This window comes from Phlebotomus papatasi, chromosome 2 (assembly GCF_024763615.1).
Source record: "Phlebotomus papatasi isolate M1 chromosome 2, Ppap_2.1, whole genome shotgun sequence".
NCBI classification, from domain to species: Eukaryota; Metazoa; Arthropoda; class Insecta; order Diptera; family Psychodidae; genus Phlebotomus; species Phlebotomus papatasi.
The window spans coordinates 78,542,415-78,562,218 of NC_077223.1; the positions used below are offsets into that span (position 1 = coordinate 78,542,415).

General features: G+C 34.2%; 1 protein-coding gene across 10 annotated transcripts in view; it reads right to left on the reverse strand.

Moving 5' to 3' along the window:
* LOC129804547 (protein encore) overlaps positions 1-19,804 on the reverse strand; it is a 177,809-nt gene that overhangs the window by 24,346 nt on the left and 133,659 nt on the right. For 6 of the 10 annotated variants that reach the window (XM_055851915.1, XM_055851909.1, XM_055851914.1 and 3 more), the window contains 5 exons: positions 14,741-15,638; positions 14,503-14,644; positions 10,032-10,179; positions 3,978-4,301; positions 3,667-3,884 (listed from right to left, as the gene is read on the reverse strand). In XM_055851915.1, coding sequence (XP_055707890.1) covers positions 3,667-3,884; positions 3,978-4,301; positions 10,032-10,179; positions 14,503-14,644; positions 14,741-15,638 — 1,730 coding nt within the window. The remainder of the gene's footprint in view (positions 1-3,666; positions 3,885-3,977; positions 4,302-10,031; positions 10,180-14,502; positions 14,645-14,740; positions 15,639-19,804) is intronic. The other 4 variants (XM_055851918.1, XM_055851917.1, XM_055851916.1 and 1 more) reach the window with 1 other exon arrangement.

Here is a 19,804-nt window from a genome sequence, read left to right on the forward strand (position 1 = left end):
TACAAGATGTATAAGCTCTGCTTAATGTATGGGCAATTTCATATTTTCATTTTAACGAGTAAACTCCAAAATGCTGTGAAATTGCCTAATAATAAAAAAGATCCTTTAGGAAGCAAGCAGAATTGAAAGAGACAAGATTTTCTGTTCTTTGCTTCATGTAGAAAAAGTTTTATTCATATATCAAATTTTGTATCAACATATTTACTCATTCGATACATTCCTCAATATATCGTCACTTAGGTGAGCAATTGTTGTAACTTCTTAATCGTCTATACACATCAGACTCAAAAAAGGATTTGCTGAATATAATAAATATAATAATACGACAATTGCTGATTCAAGCAACGAAATGTATATTTTCTATCAAATATAGCAATAAAATCAAATGACGCGATGGCTGATACAATAAAATTTTATGTTCTGAATTGTGCTTAACAGCTCAATTGAATTTTCTTTAGACTTCTTTAGAATCTCAACTTCAGTGGTCCAATGTGATACGCGACCTCGTCAGTATAGGCCCAAAATTTGCATGTGCACGTTTTGACCTCATAGATCACGATTTAGACACCCAACACCAGCTAAAAATCGTCTTTTTTTTCGACAGTCCGGCAAGCCGTTTCTAGAGAGCTTAAATGCTTTTGGAGACAGAACGGACAGAGATGTTGACTTGCGGTTTCCAGCAAAGGTTAAACGTCGGGTAATCGAAGGTGAATTCAAAAATTTTATGAAACTCTCACCAGAGAGAATATCAAAACGAAGATCTCACGACAAAATTTTTCATCGCAGCTAGAATTGTGACGATCAGATTGTGAGTGAAAAGTGACTGACAGCATTCATGGAGACCTTTGTTAGAATGTCAAAAATGAAGTTTTCTAGAAGATGTCCACCTTTTTAGGCTGTTAGCTGGCCATTTTTTTCTCTCTGTTACGTAGTTTCAAGCGCTGCTGGCCAATATCCCAAACGCCAAAATCCCGAAAACCAAAATTCCGAAATCCAAAATACCGAAAATTCAAAATCCCGAATGGCAATATCCCAAACGCCAAAATCCCAAATTGGTAAAAATCCTAAAAACCCAAAATCCCGAAAAACCAACGTCCCGAAAGTTAAAATTCCGAAAAGCCAAAATCTCTGAATCCAAAATCCCGAAAAGAAAATCCCGAAAAGTCAAAAACCTCGAAAGCCAAAATCACGGAAATCCAATATCCCAAAAACCTAAAATCCCGAATGAGCCAAAATCCCAAATGCCAATATCCCAAATTGGTAAAAATCCCAAAATCCCAAAAAATCCCGAAAAATCAACTTCCCGAAAGCCAAAATCCCGAATGACCAAAAATCCCAAAAGCCAAAATCCCGAAAGTCAAAATACCGAAACCCAATATCCCGAAAGATAAAATTCCGAAAAGTCAAAATCCCGAAATCCAAAATCCCGTAAATCCAAAATCCCGAAATCCCAAACGACCAAAAATCCCGAAAACCAAAATCCTCAAAGGTGAAATCCCGAACTCCAAAATCCCGAATTTGCCAAAATCTCCAACGCCAATATCCCGAACGCCAAAATCCCAAATTGATTAAAATCCCAAAAATCCACAATCCCGCAAAACTAACGTCCCGAAAGCCAAAATCCCGAAGGACCAAAAATCCCGAAAGCCAAAATCCCGAAAACCAAAATCCCAAAAATCCAAAATCCCGAATGCCAATATCCCAAACGCCAAAATCCCAAATTGGTAAGAATCCCAAAAACCCAAAATCTCGAAAAACCAACGACCCGAAAGCCAAAATGCCGAAAACCAAATTCCGAAATCCAAAATCCCGAAAATCCAAAATCCCGAAAGCCAAAATCCTGAAAAGTTAAAATCCCAGTTTCGTGAAGCTTTCACAGAACTGTCAAACAAAATTCTCACAGCATTTCAGAATTCACTCCTACATAGAGATATTAGATATCAGATCCATACCCTACCCCTCTTCTGCATTTTTGGAACATACCCAAATTTTGTTTTTCTCAATAATTCTGCACCTGACATAAATCGCAGAGAAATTTAATCTTAAAATGGCTCCAGCACCGCTTGAAATTGTCAGAATTTATTTCTGGATAGTGCCTTGGATAGGTCTTGTTAAATACTACAAATTTTCAGAGCATCAAGAGGTTACCTATACAGAATCTGAAGTACCATAACACTCAGAAAAAAGGTAAAACTTCTTACTCGAGATGAAAATTAACTTTTTTTTATGTGCACAAACTCCATAGAAAGAGCAGTATAATCACTTGATTTTTTCATACTGCCAAATTTTCATTTTCCACCTCCCGAGGACTACTTTTCTAAACAAATCTTCGCGTTTTAGACGATTTCTGAGAAAAAAAGTCATGTCGTTTGTCCGTGTGTCCGTTACCACGCCTAGAGCCCAAATGGTTTGAGATAAGAATTTGGGACATTCGGGGCACCCCCTCCCACCCTATGTGTTTTTGTAGATGCTCGAAAACGCGTCGTGCATGTTTTTGTTTTGGATCTTTTAGAGGTTATTCAGGCGTACATTTCGGCCTTATACGAAAATATCGTTGAATCATTCCTCATAACGGTTTTCAAGATCAAAAATACAGTGCCCGCTTTGTTATTCGGATAATTGAGAGACAATATGACAGATGTTCGCTTCGTTATCCGGATCGATTTTTGAATTTGTTCAATATGTCTCGAAAATATAATTGCAAGATTTTTTTTGTAGAATTAGTATAAAAGTTTTAAAGAAGATTAAAAAGATAATTAGAGAATTCTATGCAATTTATACATCATTATTAAACAAAAACATGAGAAGATAATTTATTTTCATTGCTGAAAACACATGCATACATAACTTCAAAATTATTTTAAATGAAACCGTCGAGAATTCGTCCGAATTACGCCAATCCTGATTAGAGAGCGGCCACTACATAAAAAGCTCTCAACCGAATTTGGCCATATTTGGGCTCTTTGGAAAGGTCTTGGAATTTCCGATAAAACTGAACCGGTTCCAATCGGTTATGAACCGATAATGAATCGGTTCATAACCTATAACTATTTTTTTATCAGAAGTTCAATTATATATCTCTTAAGGTGTTTTGGAAAATATTTTGAGTGATTTATAAATTGGTTCAAATCGGTAGTCAACCGGTAATGAACCGTTTGTGAACCGATAAGCAATTTATGACCGAAAATCAATTTTATTACAATCATATAATATACAATAAAATCAATATAGTTTATTATTTGTAAACCGGTAAACAGAAAATGATGCCAAAGTACTTTTGAGGTGTAGTGTCACGATTTCGAGCACTTTGCAAAGTCTGGGACGTTTCCCAATTCCTTTTTTATTTTTATTTTGAATGGAAATAATTGAGGAATTGGAAATTCATCGAAAATTTTTCAATTGACCTAGTTTTTCTCAAAATAAAATAGTTTTTCGAATGTATTTAATCTGGTTTGTATCATTCTTGTAAACTACTTTTCAATATTGAGAATATAAAAATGTATTTTGATACAGTCTGGTTATTGTACATTTAGAAAGTATTAAATTTCTGACGTAAAAATGAGAAAAGTTCAATTACCAGAATTTTTCATCCAGATCCCTTTTGGCAAAATACTCCAATGATTTTTAAAAATATTGAGTTTTTTCTTTTATATTAGCACAACTTACCCACTACTCGACGGTGAACACCTCCAGGGTGTATTTGTGCTGCCAACAGAGTCTTGCTTTGGGAAGAGTCGAGGTCCTGCACTTTTGGTGGACGTCACTGAATCACCCCGCGATAAGTGATGTCCTTGTGATCCTGTAGACTGCATGGGACCACCATATCCCCCAAAACTATGTGATTTCGATACACATGGACGTCCATCACCTCGAGTATCCACAGACTGTGCCAATATTTTGGGACAAAAGAGGGTGGAGAAAATTTTTAGTTCACACAAATTTCCAAAGACAAAAATAACTTCCAAAGGACATTTTACCAGAGATTGAACTTTCAGCAGGCGATTATTTTGTGCCATTTTGTGCCTTCCAGAATTCTCAGAACTCTCAGAGCTCGACCATGGCCACTGTTGTTCCTCAATCGAATAATCTCCACCTCCGCCATCTCTATCTTTGAAAATTCTCCGTCGAGCACGTTCATACTCCTCCTCACGCTCCTCAAAACTCTTCGATTTACGATCTAACATCCCACGATCCGGACATGGCAAGAGTCCCTGACGATACTCATCGAAACTGTGCGAATCTCGCTTGAGAATGGACTTACGTGGTTCATCCATTTCCCGAATAAGTGACTCGAAGCGAATCTTAAAATGTTAAGAGTTCAGAAACAAAGTCAAAAATTGAGATAAATTACCTTATGGAAGAGAAAACTTTGCACATGGCATTTTCTTCTATCTGTTTCTGTCTCTCTCTCTGGATAGAGAATAACTTTTTTGACAAATCAGACATATTTGGGGGTGAAAATAACATAAGAAACTGAGAAAAAATTGGACATCGACCAAGAAATTCCGTTTGGTCAGGAAAATTTTCTATGATTCATATAGAACTTAACGAGTTTACAATTTTAAGAAAGTACCCTCTATCTCTACAAAATTATAAAACTTTCTTGGAAAACAATGTCATCCTCCAAACTTCACCATAGTCTTCCCTCAACTAAAAGAGACACTGATAGAAGGAAAAATAATTTACTGCACAAAACTTCCTTTCCGGAATGTCAATTCTCTCTCCAGATTATAAAGGTATGTGGGGCAATTTGATAAAGGGGCACTTTGATATTTCACAGGAATTGAAAATGTAAACATAGTTCCAACAATATTGCATTCTTCTGTCTGCTGGAAGGAGGGGAAAGCGCGCTACTTTCGGACGCCTTAAGCTTTGGACAACTCAATTTTTTTTCGATGTTCTTCATGAATTTCACCCATGGCCCTTTTCAGAAAATTTATGGCATTGGACCAGCTATAATTAAAATACAGTGGTGGAAATAAAGTATAATTCCACCCTTTAATCCCCTTAATCCTTAAAGAAACTCAAAAAAAAAAAAAGAAATGTCAATAAAAATTCATACGTAGACCATAACGTCTTTCCATGCCAACATAAAAATCGACATTTTAATTTTTTATTCTAAATATTTTTAGTAATATAATAGAATTTTGTTTTTTAGGCTGGAAATAAGTATAATTTCACTCAATAAATTGAGTGAGACTCGTACTTCTCATATTGTACATAAAATCTGCACAGCTTAAGCATAAAACGGTTTACATTGTATCGAAGACACGCACAGTTGAATTACAAAATGTATAAGTTTGTGGTAAAAAATTATTAAATTTGTGCTGACAACGCGAACAGACTAAGTATAAAACGCTCTTGATCGTATTGACGATCTGCACAGCTCAAGCATAAAACTGTTAATATTGTGCCAAAAATACGTACATCTGTTAAACATTAAACGGTTAAGATTAAGACACCTGTAAAAAATTTAGATTCAATTTTGTTTGAGCTATGCATGACTTATGCTCAATTTCAACCATTTTACTATTGAGCTGTGTAAGATTTAACCGCTTTGTATATTTTCATCACATTACCGTTTCACACTTGAGCTGTGCATATTTACAGAACATTTTTTTACAGTTTTATACTTGTCCTCCAAAGATATATATAAGCTTATCAATTTTATTTTTAAAGAAAGAGCCTGTTTTTTCTTGAAAAAAATCCGGAAGGTGGATTTAAACAGCTTAGCAGCTAAACGCACTAAACTATTCAGTAAAAATTGGAACAAATGATAATCTGATGGGTCAATATAATGAAGAATATTTTAGGTTCTGGAGAATTTCCTATTGCAACTCCTGTAATTTTGGCAGCGTCTGTTACACGGTGCGACAAAATTTACCTTTTTGTGGGTGTCTTTGACGAGAGTGCCAAAACTTGTTAGAGGGTCATTTAAGGACCTCAAATCTGCAATCCGTTTGTCCGGGTCACCTCTAGATTTTTTTGGAAAAGCATTTTTTGTTTTTTGCTGTTTTATAAAATTCAAAAATTCATATCTCCGGTTCTAATTATCCGGTGGTAGTCACATAAAGCTAAACTGACGCGTAATTTCATCCTCCATAACTCTTGTGAACATATCAAGCACCTACGATGAAATTAAAGTATATTTTTTAAAAATTTTTTGAAAAAGGGCACCTAAAATGGTGCATTTTTCTGTGTTTTTTTCATCTTCTAGTAATTTTCCCACTTTAATAGAGCATTTTATATGTCAAATAACTATGCCTAAAAGTTAGAGAATTTAATATTCTTTCATTTTCTTTTGGTTTGAATTTTCTATCTTAATTTGTTTATTCACAATAATTTCTTGAAAATAAAGTGCATTAAAATCTCTTATTATATATTTATAATTATATTAGTATCTTTGTCTAACCTACTGAAGAGCATTCTCTTTTGCACTCTCACTTACACATTTCATATAAAAAGAGGTGAAATGAAAGAAAAGAGACGTATTTAGAAATAGAGAGAGAAGAATAGCTGTTATGAGTGCCAAAAAACTATTCTTCTCTCTTTATTTCTATATACGTCTCTTTTTTTCATTTCGCCTCTTTTTATGTGAAATGTGTAAGTGAGAGTGCAAAAGAGAATGCTCTTCAGTAGGTTAGACAAAGATACTAATATAATTATATATAATAAGAGATTTAATTTTTATAATAATGCATTTTATTTTCAATAAATTATTGTGAATAAACGAATTAGGATAGAAAATTTAAACCAAAAAGATATGAAAGAATATTAAATTCTCTAAATTTTAGGCATAGTTATTTGACATATAAAATGCTCTATTAAAGTGGGAAAATTACTAGAAGATGGAAAAAACACAGAAAAATGCACCATTTTAGGTGCCCTTTTTCAAAAAATCTTTAAAAAAATATACTTCATTTTCATCGTAGATGCTTGATATGTTCACAAGAGTTATAGAGGATGAAATTACGCGTCAGTTTGGCTTTATGTGACTACCACCGGGTAATTAGAACCGGAGATATGAATTTTTGAATTTTATAAAACATCAAAAAACTAAATATGCTTTTTCAAAAAAATCTAGAGGTGACCCGTACAAACGGATTGCAGATTTGAGGTCCTTAAATGACCCTCTAACAAGTTTTGGCACTCTCGTCAAAGACACCCACAACGTGTCGCACAGTGTTATTAGACGCACGATTTAGTGCTAACATTTTGGAAGATTACTACGCCCTTTCTTTTGGGCAACATTGGACGTTTTTAGTAAGCAACCGCAATGAATCTAATGATTTACTCATAGTGTTTGTTTTGTATGATTGTTTCATCGCGTTGGAGTAGCTCAAAGTGATTAATTTCCCTGGAATTCCCTAGAGGCCGTTTAAAAGGGAGTCGTTATTTCGAAGGATAAATCCCTATTTTAACATTTTCCAAGACACCTTTAAATCATTTTGAGAGCAAGAACAAGATCTAAATAAACACGCAAAATGTTTTTCCATGCAAGTTCATCACTTGAACCTTTCCAAAATTGACCTAACATTAAAAATTGCAAATGCAACTTATTGTTCCGCATTTCGGAAAAGTTCTTCAAAGGACATCTCGACTTATTTGAAGAATACTTTGCATTAGAGGAATCTAAGACACTATAATATTTCCACTACAAACAAAAAAGTATACATGAGTCCCACGAACTTATGCAATCATCCGATAGGTTCAATATGTGTTTTTTATGCTTCTGCTTTCGATATACAATAGAGTTCCTCAAATTTGAACATTTGGGGGGTATAGATGACATTTCTCACTCCTGAAATTTGAACAATATTTTCAAAAACGCAACGGAATACATGTAAAATTCACTTTTCCTAAATTAAGGAAAATAACTTTAGAGAATTTTATCAATTGAATTCGTTGTTAAATAGGTGGAATTTGTTGAGAAAATTAATATAATACGACAATATTGAGGAAACACCAGAGAAAAATAGTTCTAACTGAGACACAATGCAAAATTTCTTTTACATAACCGCATACTTTACATTTTGAATGCAACCGGCGCGTCGTTCAAATTTGAGGAACTCGACTGTATGACCTCCTACTACCTCGATCGAACAATTCTTCCATGGTAAAGGCGCCTTCGAGGTACAACCGTACCCCCCGCATAAGTACTTAGGCTACGCCACTGCGCTAGGGTATTTATTTTTGACCAAATTTAGGTTAATATCTTTTAATCATTTCATTTTTAATTAAAATATTATAAACTAAGTTCCATTTTCTAAAGTTTTGCATTAATTTTTACCGAAATATCGTAGGAAAGACGTTTAACGAACCAAAACGAAGGAAAAATTGAAGTCTTGGTGGTGATGGATCTAAGGAACTAAAAAAAATGACTAGGTCCTCTTAGATAAATTGTCAAATTTATCAATATATCCGCATTACATGCTTCTGAAGGTACCCCACGGGTCAAAAATCTCCTGTTGTTAGAGGCCAAACGAGCTTTTTGCCTCTTTTTACTTTAACTTTTTACTTTACCGCCTAATATACTAAGGTGCGGTAACTGGATCGTTTTCCGAAAAGTGCTACTTAAACGCTTGTTTTTTAACTGATGAAATTCATTTTTACTTCTTCTATATCCATAGAATTATTCACTGTTTCATTCAGAAACATAATATAAAAAAAATTATCAAAAATATTAAAGAAAATTTATAAAATAATGATAATACTGAAATAAGTCAGTATGCACTAACTGGGTCGCCTTTTCGCTAATTCACTTTTAATTAAACCTTTGGATTTAAAATACTTTTTTCACAAGGAAAAAACAATAAATGTTTTCAATCAACCAGTTGTCATTAGCGAAAATATCACTGCTAGAAAATTTTTAGTGAAGAACCCAGCTGGCACAAGATTGAAATGAGTCGATTACGCTCACTTATTTAATGGAATTTAATATTATTTTTGCTTTTTCTCAAACTTGAATAGTTATATTATGTTACTGTAGTGACTATATTACGGAAATAAAAATAAAAATAAAAATATTATTTTAAGTGGATTAGTCATAAACGATCCAGATAGCGAAGCACCCGGATTAGCACACTTGACTATATAGAACTGTCCCCTGTTTTTTTTCTAAAGTTTTTTTAGTAACAGATTTTCTCATGGGGATCCTCAATTATTATCGCTTAAAAATAAGGATTTTTTGGCAAAGATAAAGGCTGCAGCAGATGGATAGTATTTTTGTAAAAATCGTCTGAGGAAATTTAAATAACGAGAAGGCTTTCAGACTTCACACATATTCTAGCTTCGGACACTTCATAGTTTTCCCATATTCCTTTAATGAATCTGACCTATTTTTTACAGGAAATGTGTGACTTAAGACTAGCTAATGACACAAAGAGCCATAGATAGGTCAGACTAATTAAAAACTTCCAGTTTTATTTTTTTTTGTAAATAACCGGGACGATACGTGGTAAAAAAAGTGTAGTAAATTGCCCCGTTCTTCACTATTTAGATCTGAAGAAAATGTCTCAAAAGTTTTGCATCTGCAAATTGAATTATTTTATAATTAAATAATGAAAAGATATTGGTCATTTATTAATTCACTTGAGATAAAAGCAAATTTATAATTCAAAAGAAAACAAAAAGTTCATGTTCATTATTTAAAAAAAAAAAAGAAAATTAGATGTGGAAAAATGCACAATGTACATTAGAAAGCCAAAAACTAGGTTGACAGCTCTCTTTAATTTAAAATTCTTCTAAAAACTTTGAAAGAAAATGTTTTTCTTCCGCTCAATAAATTTTCTAACACAAAATTGTACTTTTCTCTCCTCCAAAATAAAATACTTTTTAAATTTGAAACGGCTGTGTCTAGTCTGCAAAATGTATGTAAATTTTCCCATTTAACTAAATTTCCCACTTTATCAGGAGAAAGTGTGACCTCCCCACATGGCCACTTTTGCATTTGCAATCCTCCCATGAGAAAATTCATTTCCACTCCATTATACCTAACATTTCCCTACCATCAATTTACTAGCAATACTCACTTCTGGAACTCTCGTGTTCTTGGTAACTTCAGCTATTACACAGGTTTGTGTTGCATCGACATTGTGGTCCATGCCAAAATAGGCGGCCGTCCGATGTATTAGCATTCTGTTGTATGACGATGCTGGAGGGAATTTTATCTGAGTACGACTGAAATTTTGAACAACAACACAATTACATTATTGAAAGTTGCATTAACATCAGATGCAATTAATATAAAGAAGCATACAAGTTCGTCTTTACTCCTCTTTTGCCAAGAAACTTTTCTCCATTGTAATATTTTTCCCATGAATAGTAACAACTTTTCCGGATTGAGGATAACACTTTTAAAACAGTATATAACCACCACAAAAGTTACAGATACATTTTCTAAAAACATTTCTCAAGTAATCTCTCACCCTGCTTGATAAGATAAACACCAACAAACTTTTCACCATAAACCTGTCCTTTAACCACTTACAGAATTAATCGTAGGACATAGGTCTTTGTTGGCTTTTTCACATTTATACTCTTGACTTGGTTTTCATCAAAGTTATTAAGTCAACTTTTTTGACAAGTCTCACGATCTTTATGAACCTTTCATTGAGGAAGTATAATTAAACTCTTTCTTGCCTTGATGAAAAATATACAATTAGAATTAGACTCTTTTTCAATTAAAAATTTAAAACATTTTTCTAATTTATTAAAAATTTACCTAAAATTACCCACATCAAATAAAATTTTGAACAAACTCAAATGGTTTAGATGGATGATTAATTTTGTGAAATAAAGTCATTACAAAGAACAAATAGTCCAAAAGCCAAAACTGGAATGGGTAATAATCCCGAAAGGGTCAAAATTCCGAAAGCCAAAATCCTAAATGGTCTGAATCCTTAAAGGGACGAAATTGTACGGAAGATGAGGTATAGAATATTTTCCCAAAACACGGAGAATTCCTCTTTGACTTTAGCAAATGCAGATGCAATCGTGGAAAGTAGCTCTGACACTTAAAATTTGGGATTCTGGCGTTCGGGATTTCGGGTTATTCGGGATTTTGGCCTATTTGGGACTTTAGCTATTCTGGATTGCGACAAAACCGAGATTTTAGTTTACGGGTTTATGGCCTTTTTGGGATTTCGAACCATCCGGGATTTTGATTTTCGAGATTTTGGATTTTTCGGAATATTGACATTTTTGGGATTTTGGCTATTCTGAATTTTGGCCTTTCTGCGATTTTGGCTATTTCGGATTTTCGCTATTTTGGGATGTTGGCGTTCGTGTTTTTGGCCTTTTCGGGATATTAGCATTTTTGAGATTTTGGTTATTCGGAATTTAGACCTTTTGGGATATTTGCATTTTTGAAATTTTGATCTTTTCGGTATTTTGGCCTTTTTGGGATTTTGGCGTTTTCGGGATATTGGCATTTTTCAGATTTTGGCTATTCGGGATTTCTATCCATTCGACATTTTAGCTTTCGGGATTTTGATTTGTACGTCATTTTAATCTTTTTGAAATTTTGTCTATTGAATTTTGATCTGTTCGGTATTGGGTTTTTTCAGATTTTGACTTTTTCAGGATGTTGGCTTCCGGAATTTTGGCTATTCGAGATTTTTACCCAAAGATTTTGGCTTTCGGGATATTGACCTTTTCCAGATTTTGACCGGGACCTTTTCTACTTAACTCTTTCGTCTCTTTTGGGACTCTGAGTATCCAAAGCAGCATATGAATGTTCTGTGATAAACAATGTTTTTTAATTATTTAGAACTGATAAAAATCCTATTCTTGTGGATGATTACAAACTATAAGGATGTCCAAATGTAAGACATTTTTTGTAGGACCTCAATTAATTCCTGAGCATAGATATTTTTGATTAAAAATTGTGAAATTGGCTTGCAGCATATGCTGCGGTCCGGAAAAAGTTAAACATTTCTGTACAAAAATTCTCACGATTTACAAATTATCCTTCGATTTTCAATATTGTAATATTGTATAATGATGTGATTCCTTAAAGAAGACTGCTATGAATCTAGAATTCTTCGGAAAAAATTATACCGAAAGCCATAACCAAAATCTGTGCACAGTTTTCAAAAAATAATTCAAAATGAGATGAAATCAATCACAAAATGTGATTGAATCCTCCTCGAAAAAGTTAAAATACATTTCGGTAATGTTTTAATTTTTCATTTACAGCAAAATACCATTGAAAAGTTCTAAAATTAATATGAAACAAATTATGATATATTTTTTACACATAAAAAAATCTAAGCTTCATGACGAAAAAAGTTATTTCTACGCTCTTTTTTCTTACAGCAGTGTGATCGTTTTGCAGGTATTATTTCTACATTTTTTGAATATTTAAGGAAAACACAAGGATAAATTTTCGGTTGAATCAACAACCGTGATAACTGCATATGCTTAAGTGCCTGGATTCATTGTAAACGACGCAGCGCTGCGTGGCCTCTCCAAAACGAATTTAGAAACAAAAGAATTGTAGTAAGCACCGTCACTGATCCAATCGGCAAATTAACATTCTTTTCGTATCAAAAAATTGAGAGGTTAATTATACTTTTCAGATAAAACTTTCACAAGATATTTCCCGAATTGAAATTCAATTTAAATATTGGTTTTCTTTAATGCTTTTGGACAGATTTTGAAATCATTTAAAAATTAATTTAAAATTGTTTTACCGTGGTATCACACTAGAGAATTTCACATTAAAATTTTAATGTGATTCACATTAAAATTTTAATGTGATTCACATTAATTGTAGCTGATATGTGTCCTAATGTGCAATTTTCGTCAAAAGCTTTTAGAAATCGATTCATTTAGTGATAAAAAAGTAGACTCGAGTCACAAAAATTGGTTTAAATAGACTAAAATAGCATAAATACGATTGATAATTAATGAGAAAATTAATGATGATGATGATGAATAATTTTATTTCTCCCCCTGCAAACTAGTGCTTAGGGAGTTAGAAATCATTAATACATTGTAAATATTCAATCACATATAGTCAGTCATTTTATATAATTGATGATATGGGACTGAATGAGAATTGAGCAAATTTATGAGCAAAATTTGCTCATTAAATTTTCATCAGGTACTACTTTATTGCAGTCATTCGGGTTGTTTCTGCGCCACAATTTTCTCACCAATTTATTCGTGATTAAATTGGGATAAAAAGTAGTGCTAATACCTATTATTTATCGCACACGAGATGGAGAAAGGACAAAAGACCTTGAAAAAGATCGGTGCAAAGGATAAGTAAGAAAAAAGCTAAACAAAAATGTGTTCGATCTACATTATATATTCCTTCATAAACTTCTAGGATTTCGTGGTTAAATGAGATGGTGGCCGAATTAATTGAGGCTGTGCATCAGGAACCCGTAATTTGGGCAATTTGGGACTACAAAATGCCGGGAATACAAAAATAGAGGCAACCGATCTGATGGCTTTCAGTCCGTTTGCGAAAAATTGAGTCATCAATCGCCGGAACTCACATCTCAGTCGGGATTTGGGTGATATTGGCTCCCTGATTTTCGTAGTCTTCTTTTGAAAATAAAGCCCTACGATTTGAAGCAGCTCTTTAAATTCCTCCGAAATTATCCGGAGAAAATTATTATGTCCAAAAAAATCGCCCAAGGAAATTTCAACGACACCATGTGAGCCAATCTCTCGCCCACAACTTCCTTCTTATAGAGGCTTAGTGGGTCCTTTTGTACGACTAAAAGTAGTGTACAGGAGGAAAACTTCCTCTTCTTCACTAAAATCGTACATTTTCGCTTAAACGACTGAAATGCTTTTAAAACAAAAACACTTATATCTGACAACCCGTGTGCCATCGTGACATTGAGCAATTCTAGCAATGTGTCCTGACTAAATTAGCGATTTCGAGTGGTTCTAGAAGTTTTAATGAGCAACTTTTCACTTTAACTTTAATGTGAAATTTTCTAGTGTGATAATGATAACTCATCAATTAAAAAATTAGATTAAGTCGAAGTTGTAATTTTTATTTCAATAAAAACTGTGATTTTTTTCCTAAATAAGCGTAAAATAATGGCTGAATTGATATATAATGAAGCTTTTAGAAACCCACAATACTTTTGGTTTATAAACACCTTTTCAAAAACTTTAATGCAAAAATATTATTCAGCCAAAAGTTTATAAACAATTCTTAAGAATAATATAACTTTCAGACAGTTTCAGGTAATGTTTCGTTTAAGACTTTATCTTCAAGCCAATTAAGTACAGTTTTTTTGTTTTAAGGTAATTGGTTTTTTGAAAGTATCCTACAATTTTTTTTTTATAAAAAATTATTATACCAAAATTTTTGATTATGCCTGAAATTGCCCCACCCCCTTTCCTTTCTTTTGGACTTCTATGAGGTTAAATCTTATCAATTCAGAATAGACCTGTTTTCCCCTGAACTTTCGCAATACAAATTAAAGAAACAAAATAATAAAATAATTGTACGTACAAAAAAGATGTACTTACGATCTGTCATACACTAAGGCAAGTAATTCCTTTTCAATGCGAAGCAACATTGTTCTGTCTTTTAGATTCTTATTCAGTGTCTCCTTGAAGAATTGTATCAGATCCACTCCACTTTGATCAGTATATTGTTCCGATGAATTATCTATAATAGAGAACAGGGAAGAAAGACACACACAAGAGAAAAATCTATTAGAAAAAAATCTGTTCAAATTAAAAATGGAGACGGAGGATTTGTTACCACCAGCACAGCCTCCATTTCCACTCGCACCACTCCCCTCTGCACTGGACGATGAGCCCATTGCCTTGAGTCGTGGCTTCGTACCTTTGGCACTTGGACCATTTCTGTGCTTCTTTCCGCCACCACGTTCAGCATTCCCACGTCCACCACCAGGTCCATCCGGCGGACTTTCACCCTCACCCTCGTAATTGCATTGTCCCTCGCGCATACTCCTACCGCCGCCCTCCTTCTCATACGAATGCGTTCCCTGTGGCGATGGGATCGGACTAGTATCCACCACATTGATCGCAGCACAGCCTCCGCCATTGGACGAATGCTGAGAGCACGGAGACACATTTCCCGGTGAATTATTTGGGTGTCTATGATGATGGTGATGATGATGATTGGGAATTGCAATTGTTTCAGTGTTTGTACCACTGTTTGTGTGATTGCTTGTGGGTGCTTTGGGGCTCGTCTGTTGGGCCACATTTGACTTATTATTATCACCCATATTTCTTGGTGACTTTGACTTTGGCGGTGTCAATTTTGGAAAATCCACATCCAACTGACTTCTACCACCGTCATCCGTTGAAAAGATGATAGGCGGTGAGGTTTGCGATTGCTGCTGAGATTGCTGTGTTACGATAACGGATGGTGTATCGAGTAGATTGGGGGACGGACTCCCCGATGTGGGTGATGTCGATGTAGCCGATGATTGTACATGGAGTCGAGATTCACTCGATGTGGCAGGAGCAATGTCACCACACGCCTGTGACACACTCGTGTTCACAGATGAAGTCATTGGCGAGGACGCTGTGCTCGTCAGCAAGTCAGAACGCGGTGTTGGTGTTCGTGGTGGTGACGTTGATTCACGCATTGCATGACTCCGTGTTAGATGTTTACCCTTGGCACCGCCACCCTAAAAATAGCCCACACACAAGACACACAAAACGCGCCAACATTAAAAATCACATCACCACCCATATAAATCTATTGTTGCTTCTTTTCATACTTCAAAAATATATATATATATATATATTTATAAATTTTTTTTTTATATTTATATACAAAAATCATACATAAACATTATAGTTTATGTGCCCATATTTTTGCCCCAACACGAAATTCTCTTCTATGCCAACCAACCACCGGAAATATAATCGCGTCAATAATTCAGTGTCAAAATCGATTGAACCAGAACACACTCTCTTTCCTCTTCCTCATGTACAAAATTCAAACACCCGACAATCGATACATTTATGATTTGATAATTTACATACACGCCACACGTTATGAGGAACTTCACATCGTCTCATGAAGCTTTTAGTTTCTCATTTTCTAATGCATGTTTGATTGATAATGGCATTTTGGTAACGCATCCATATTCTAACTCAAAAGCATTGCATTATATAAAACATGTAATGTATAGGAAAGCTCTCATGGGAATTTACGTTATAGAGAATTAATCATATTTTAAGTACTTGCGCTATTCTATGGCTTTTTTGAAAATAGATGTTTAGAATCAATAGAATAAATTAATTCAATTGAAGCATAAAAAAGCATAGATAAGCTTATGGTAGCTGAGATTCTTTACAAGTCACCTCGAAATGCGTGCAACTCGGGACGCTTCCAACTCGGAATGCGTGAAAATTCGATTGAGAGTTGAATTTTGGGGGTAAAGGATTGCGTCGAGCCAATTTTATTCATTTCGACTGCCGAGAACAGTTTACTCGACGCGATTCTTTACCCCCAAAATTCAACTCACAATCGAATTTTCACGTATTCCGAGTTGCAAGCACCCCGATTTGCACGCATTTTGAGGTCACCTGTAAAGAATCTCAGCTACCATAAGCTTATCTGGGCTTATCACTGGTCATTTTCTATTTTAAATAGTCAGAGTGGAGAAGACCAACTAAAGAAAAAAAGGTTCATTGAAATCGGTTAATAAGCATAAGTGATAGAGTCCGGTCCATATGGGTATAGTAAGGGTCGGGGTACAGTAGGGCGTTTCAACTAGGAAAAATTTTTTTTGGCACTATTCTCAGGGTGCTGTATTTGATGAGACAAGAAAGTTTTTCTTCTACGACCATATGATCAGACGCTGTTTAGAGGTGGCTGATCGACCCTCTCTGTAGAACAAATTTCTGATTTTGCCGGATTTTACACTACAGAGAGGGTCGTTCAGCCACCTCTAAACAGCGTCTGATCATATGGTCGTAGAAGAAAAACTTTCTTGTCTCATCAAATACAGCACCGTGAGAATAGTGCCAAAAAATTTTTTCCCTAGTTGAAACGCCCTAGGGTACAGTGGGTTGGGGTAGAGACGGATGGGACCCACCGTTAGAAAGATCTTGCTCTCAGATACAATATATGCTAAAATTTCATCGAAATCTCTTCATAAATTAATAGATAGATAAATTGGTTTATTTGGTGAATCGACACTGAGGCCATTTCCACCTCAACAGTAGCATACATTTCAGTGACAATATTCATTCTTAAGATGATCAGGTGCATTTTTCCAGAACTTGATATTAAACTAAATGATTTTGTCTTTAAAAGAAGATATATATAAAAAAAGGTAAAGGGAATGTTACAATTTTTTTTCTTCGCTAATTTGTTAAGGAATCTCCAAGATATAATCAGTTAAAAATAAAAAAAATCAACAGCAAATCAATCATTTCAAAAGGAATCTCAAAAAAAGACTATCTTAAGGAAAAGAGATATACGATTTATCTTTTTGATTAGTTTAATAATCCTTATTAGAAGTCATGATCTTGTTATTATGAACTGATTTATACCAAAACCTGCTATTAGATAACCAATTAACTCCTTCCTTTACAAATGTCGTCGAATTCTTTTTAGAATAAATACCAGATTATTTAAATTTTGTTCTAAAAAGGCAGAAGAAAATAATCCACAGCTGGGATAAATATTGAAAACAACTCAAGAACGAACTTAAAATGACTTCAATTGTACAATAGAAACTAATCAGAAAATTAATAATTTGATAGGACGAATTATCTTATTTCAAATCTCTTCATAAACACAGAAAATGCAGTCCGGTCATGACATTTTTGGTTATAGCTCGGGTCAGGGAACATCGAGGGAGGAGTGCGACCCACCGTTGGAAAGGTCTCGACCTCAGCTACAACATACTAAAATTTAAAGAAAAAGCATCGTCTAGTTTTCCAAATGTTTGAAATTAAATTTTCGAAAATAGATTTTTCGATTAATCGTACCTTCGGTTAAATCGGATGAAATTGGGGAGTCATAAAGGTTGTAGTACTCTACGAAAGCTCTCCAAAACACCAATTTTTTCCAAATCCGATAATTAGAAGCGGAGATATGACTATTTGAAAATTGAATTTTTGGCCCCCTCTAGCTCGGGTCAGGGGGGTCGTGGGACCTTAAATTTGATATCGGTCTAAAGCTCTTAGGCCAAGCTATAACATACTAAAATTTGAGCCCGATCGATTCCATAGGGGCTGACTTATTGAGAAAACAAAATTTGGGGGTGTTTCAAAATGGCGGAAGGAGGGGGTGGGGGTGGATCTGACATCACCTACTTCTAGCCGCCCATCGACATTTAACCTTTCCTGAAAACCGCTTGTCGATATCTCTTTCCGTTCTCTCTCCAAAAGTGGTTATACGACCGACGGACGGACGGGACGTCCACGAAAATTAATTTTTGGCGCATATAATATTCGTGATCTATGAGTGTCAAAACGTGTAAATCCAAAATTTGGGCCCGATCTGACGAGGTCGGATTTCACCTAGGACCACAAAAGCTGAGATTGTAAAGAATCTCAGCTAACTCTTATAAGAAAAGTGGTACAGTGCAACACTAATAGTGTCAACGCGTTTGGTATAAATATTCTTGCAGTTTTATAAAAGTTATAAGTCGTTCTAGTTATTATAGTTCACTTCTCAAAGATTGTCTTAGACTAGAAGACTAGATCAACAAAATTATATTTACCTTGGAATCTTAAATGATTTTTCAATAGTATTTACTTATAGTTGACACTATTGAAGTCGTACTGTGCGGATATTTTAAATCTAGTCATAATAGAAATAAGTAAATCAAGTTATAATTTCAGAGCAAAAACAGTATTTATAGAAGAAAGAGAGGAAATTTATTTCCTGACAATATTATCGCAGACAATTTATCTCTTTTAATGCTGAATGTGCTTTTCAAGTATTTTATAAAAGCTGCCTTATCTGAATAGTCTCTTCACTGTTTTAGAAAAAGCACAAAAAGACGAACTTCAAATAACGTTTGCATGAGCTGAATAAATTTTAGTTTTAATACGACTGTTAATCATAAGCAGTGATTAAAAAGAAATCTTTAGAGGAAAAACTCGAAAAACTCTTTTAAAAATTCTAAAATTGACAATTCTTGTCGTATTCAGCGGATCCAAATTATTCTGAAAAAACTAGTGCAGAAATTTTGCACTTTGGATAAAATTGATAACTTCTAGAAGGAAAATATTTTTCAAAAACTGCTCAAGATATCTTTCAGTTTCCATATTATTTGCTCGAACCTACTAATACTGGACTGAAAACGAATTTTTAAAACTGAAGTCTCTGCTTATTTTAGCGTGAAAAACATCTAACTTGATACCGAATTATATCGGACTTGAAATATTTTTGCTTCAGATTTTCGTAACCGAATTAACTTTCGGATAAAGAATAATTATCGATTTAGGACCGGTCAAAACCGGTTTAGACCTGTCCGAAATTTGAAGTCTTTCTTATGAACCAAAACTTGCCCAAAACTGTTACGAAATACTGTCTCAAGAGTACTCTTAACCCTTTTAGGGCGATTGGGTCACCCGTGACCCATAGAGAACATGATTATTCCTAACTGCCTAAAGTTATTTTTTCCTAATGTTTATACGTAATCGTAAAGTAGAAGGTTGTAGAAATTTAGAATATATTTTGCAAATCTCCATCTATTTGCTATCTATATTTAAGCTCAATATTGACGAATTTTCAAATGACCGCACTGATAAATAATTTTTATCATTTTTTTTTATATTTCCAATTTCTTTTTAAGCAAAACTTAAAAAAATTTGAATCTGAATT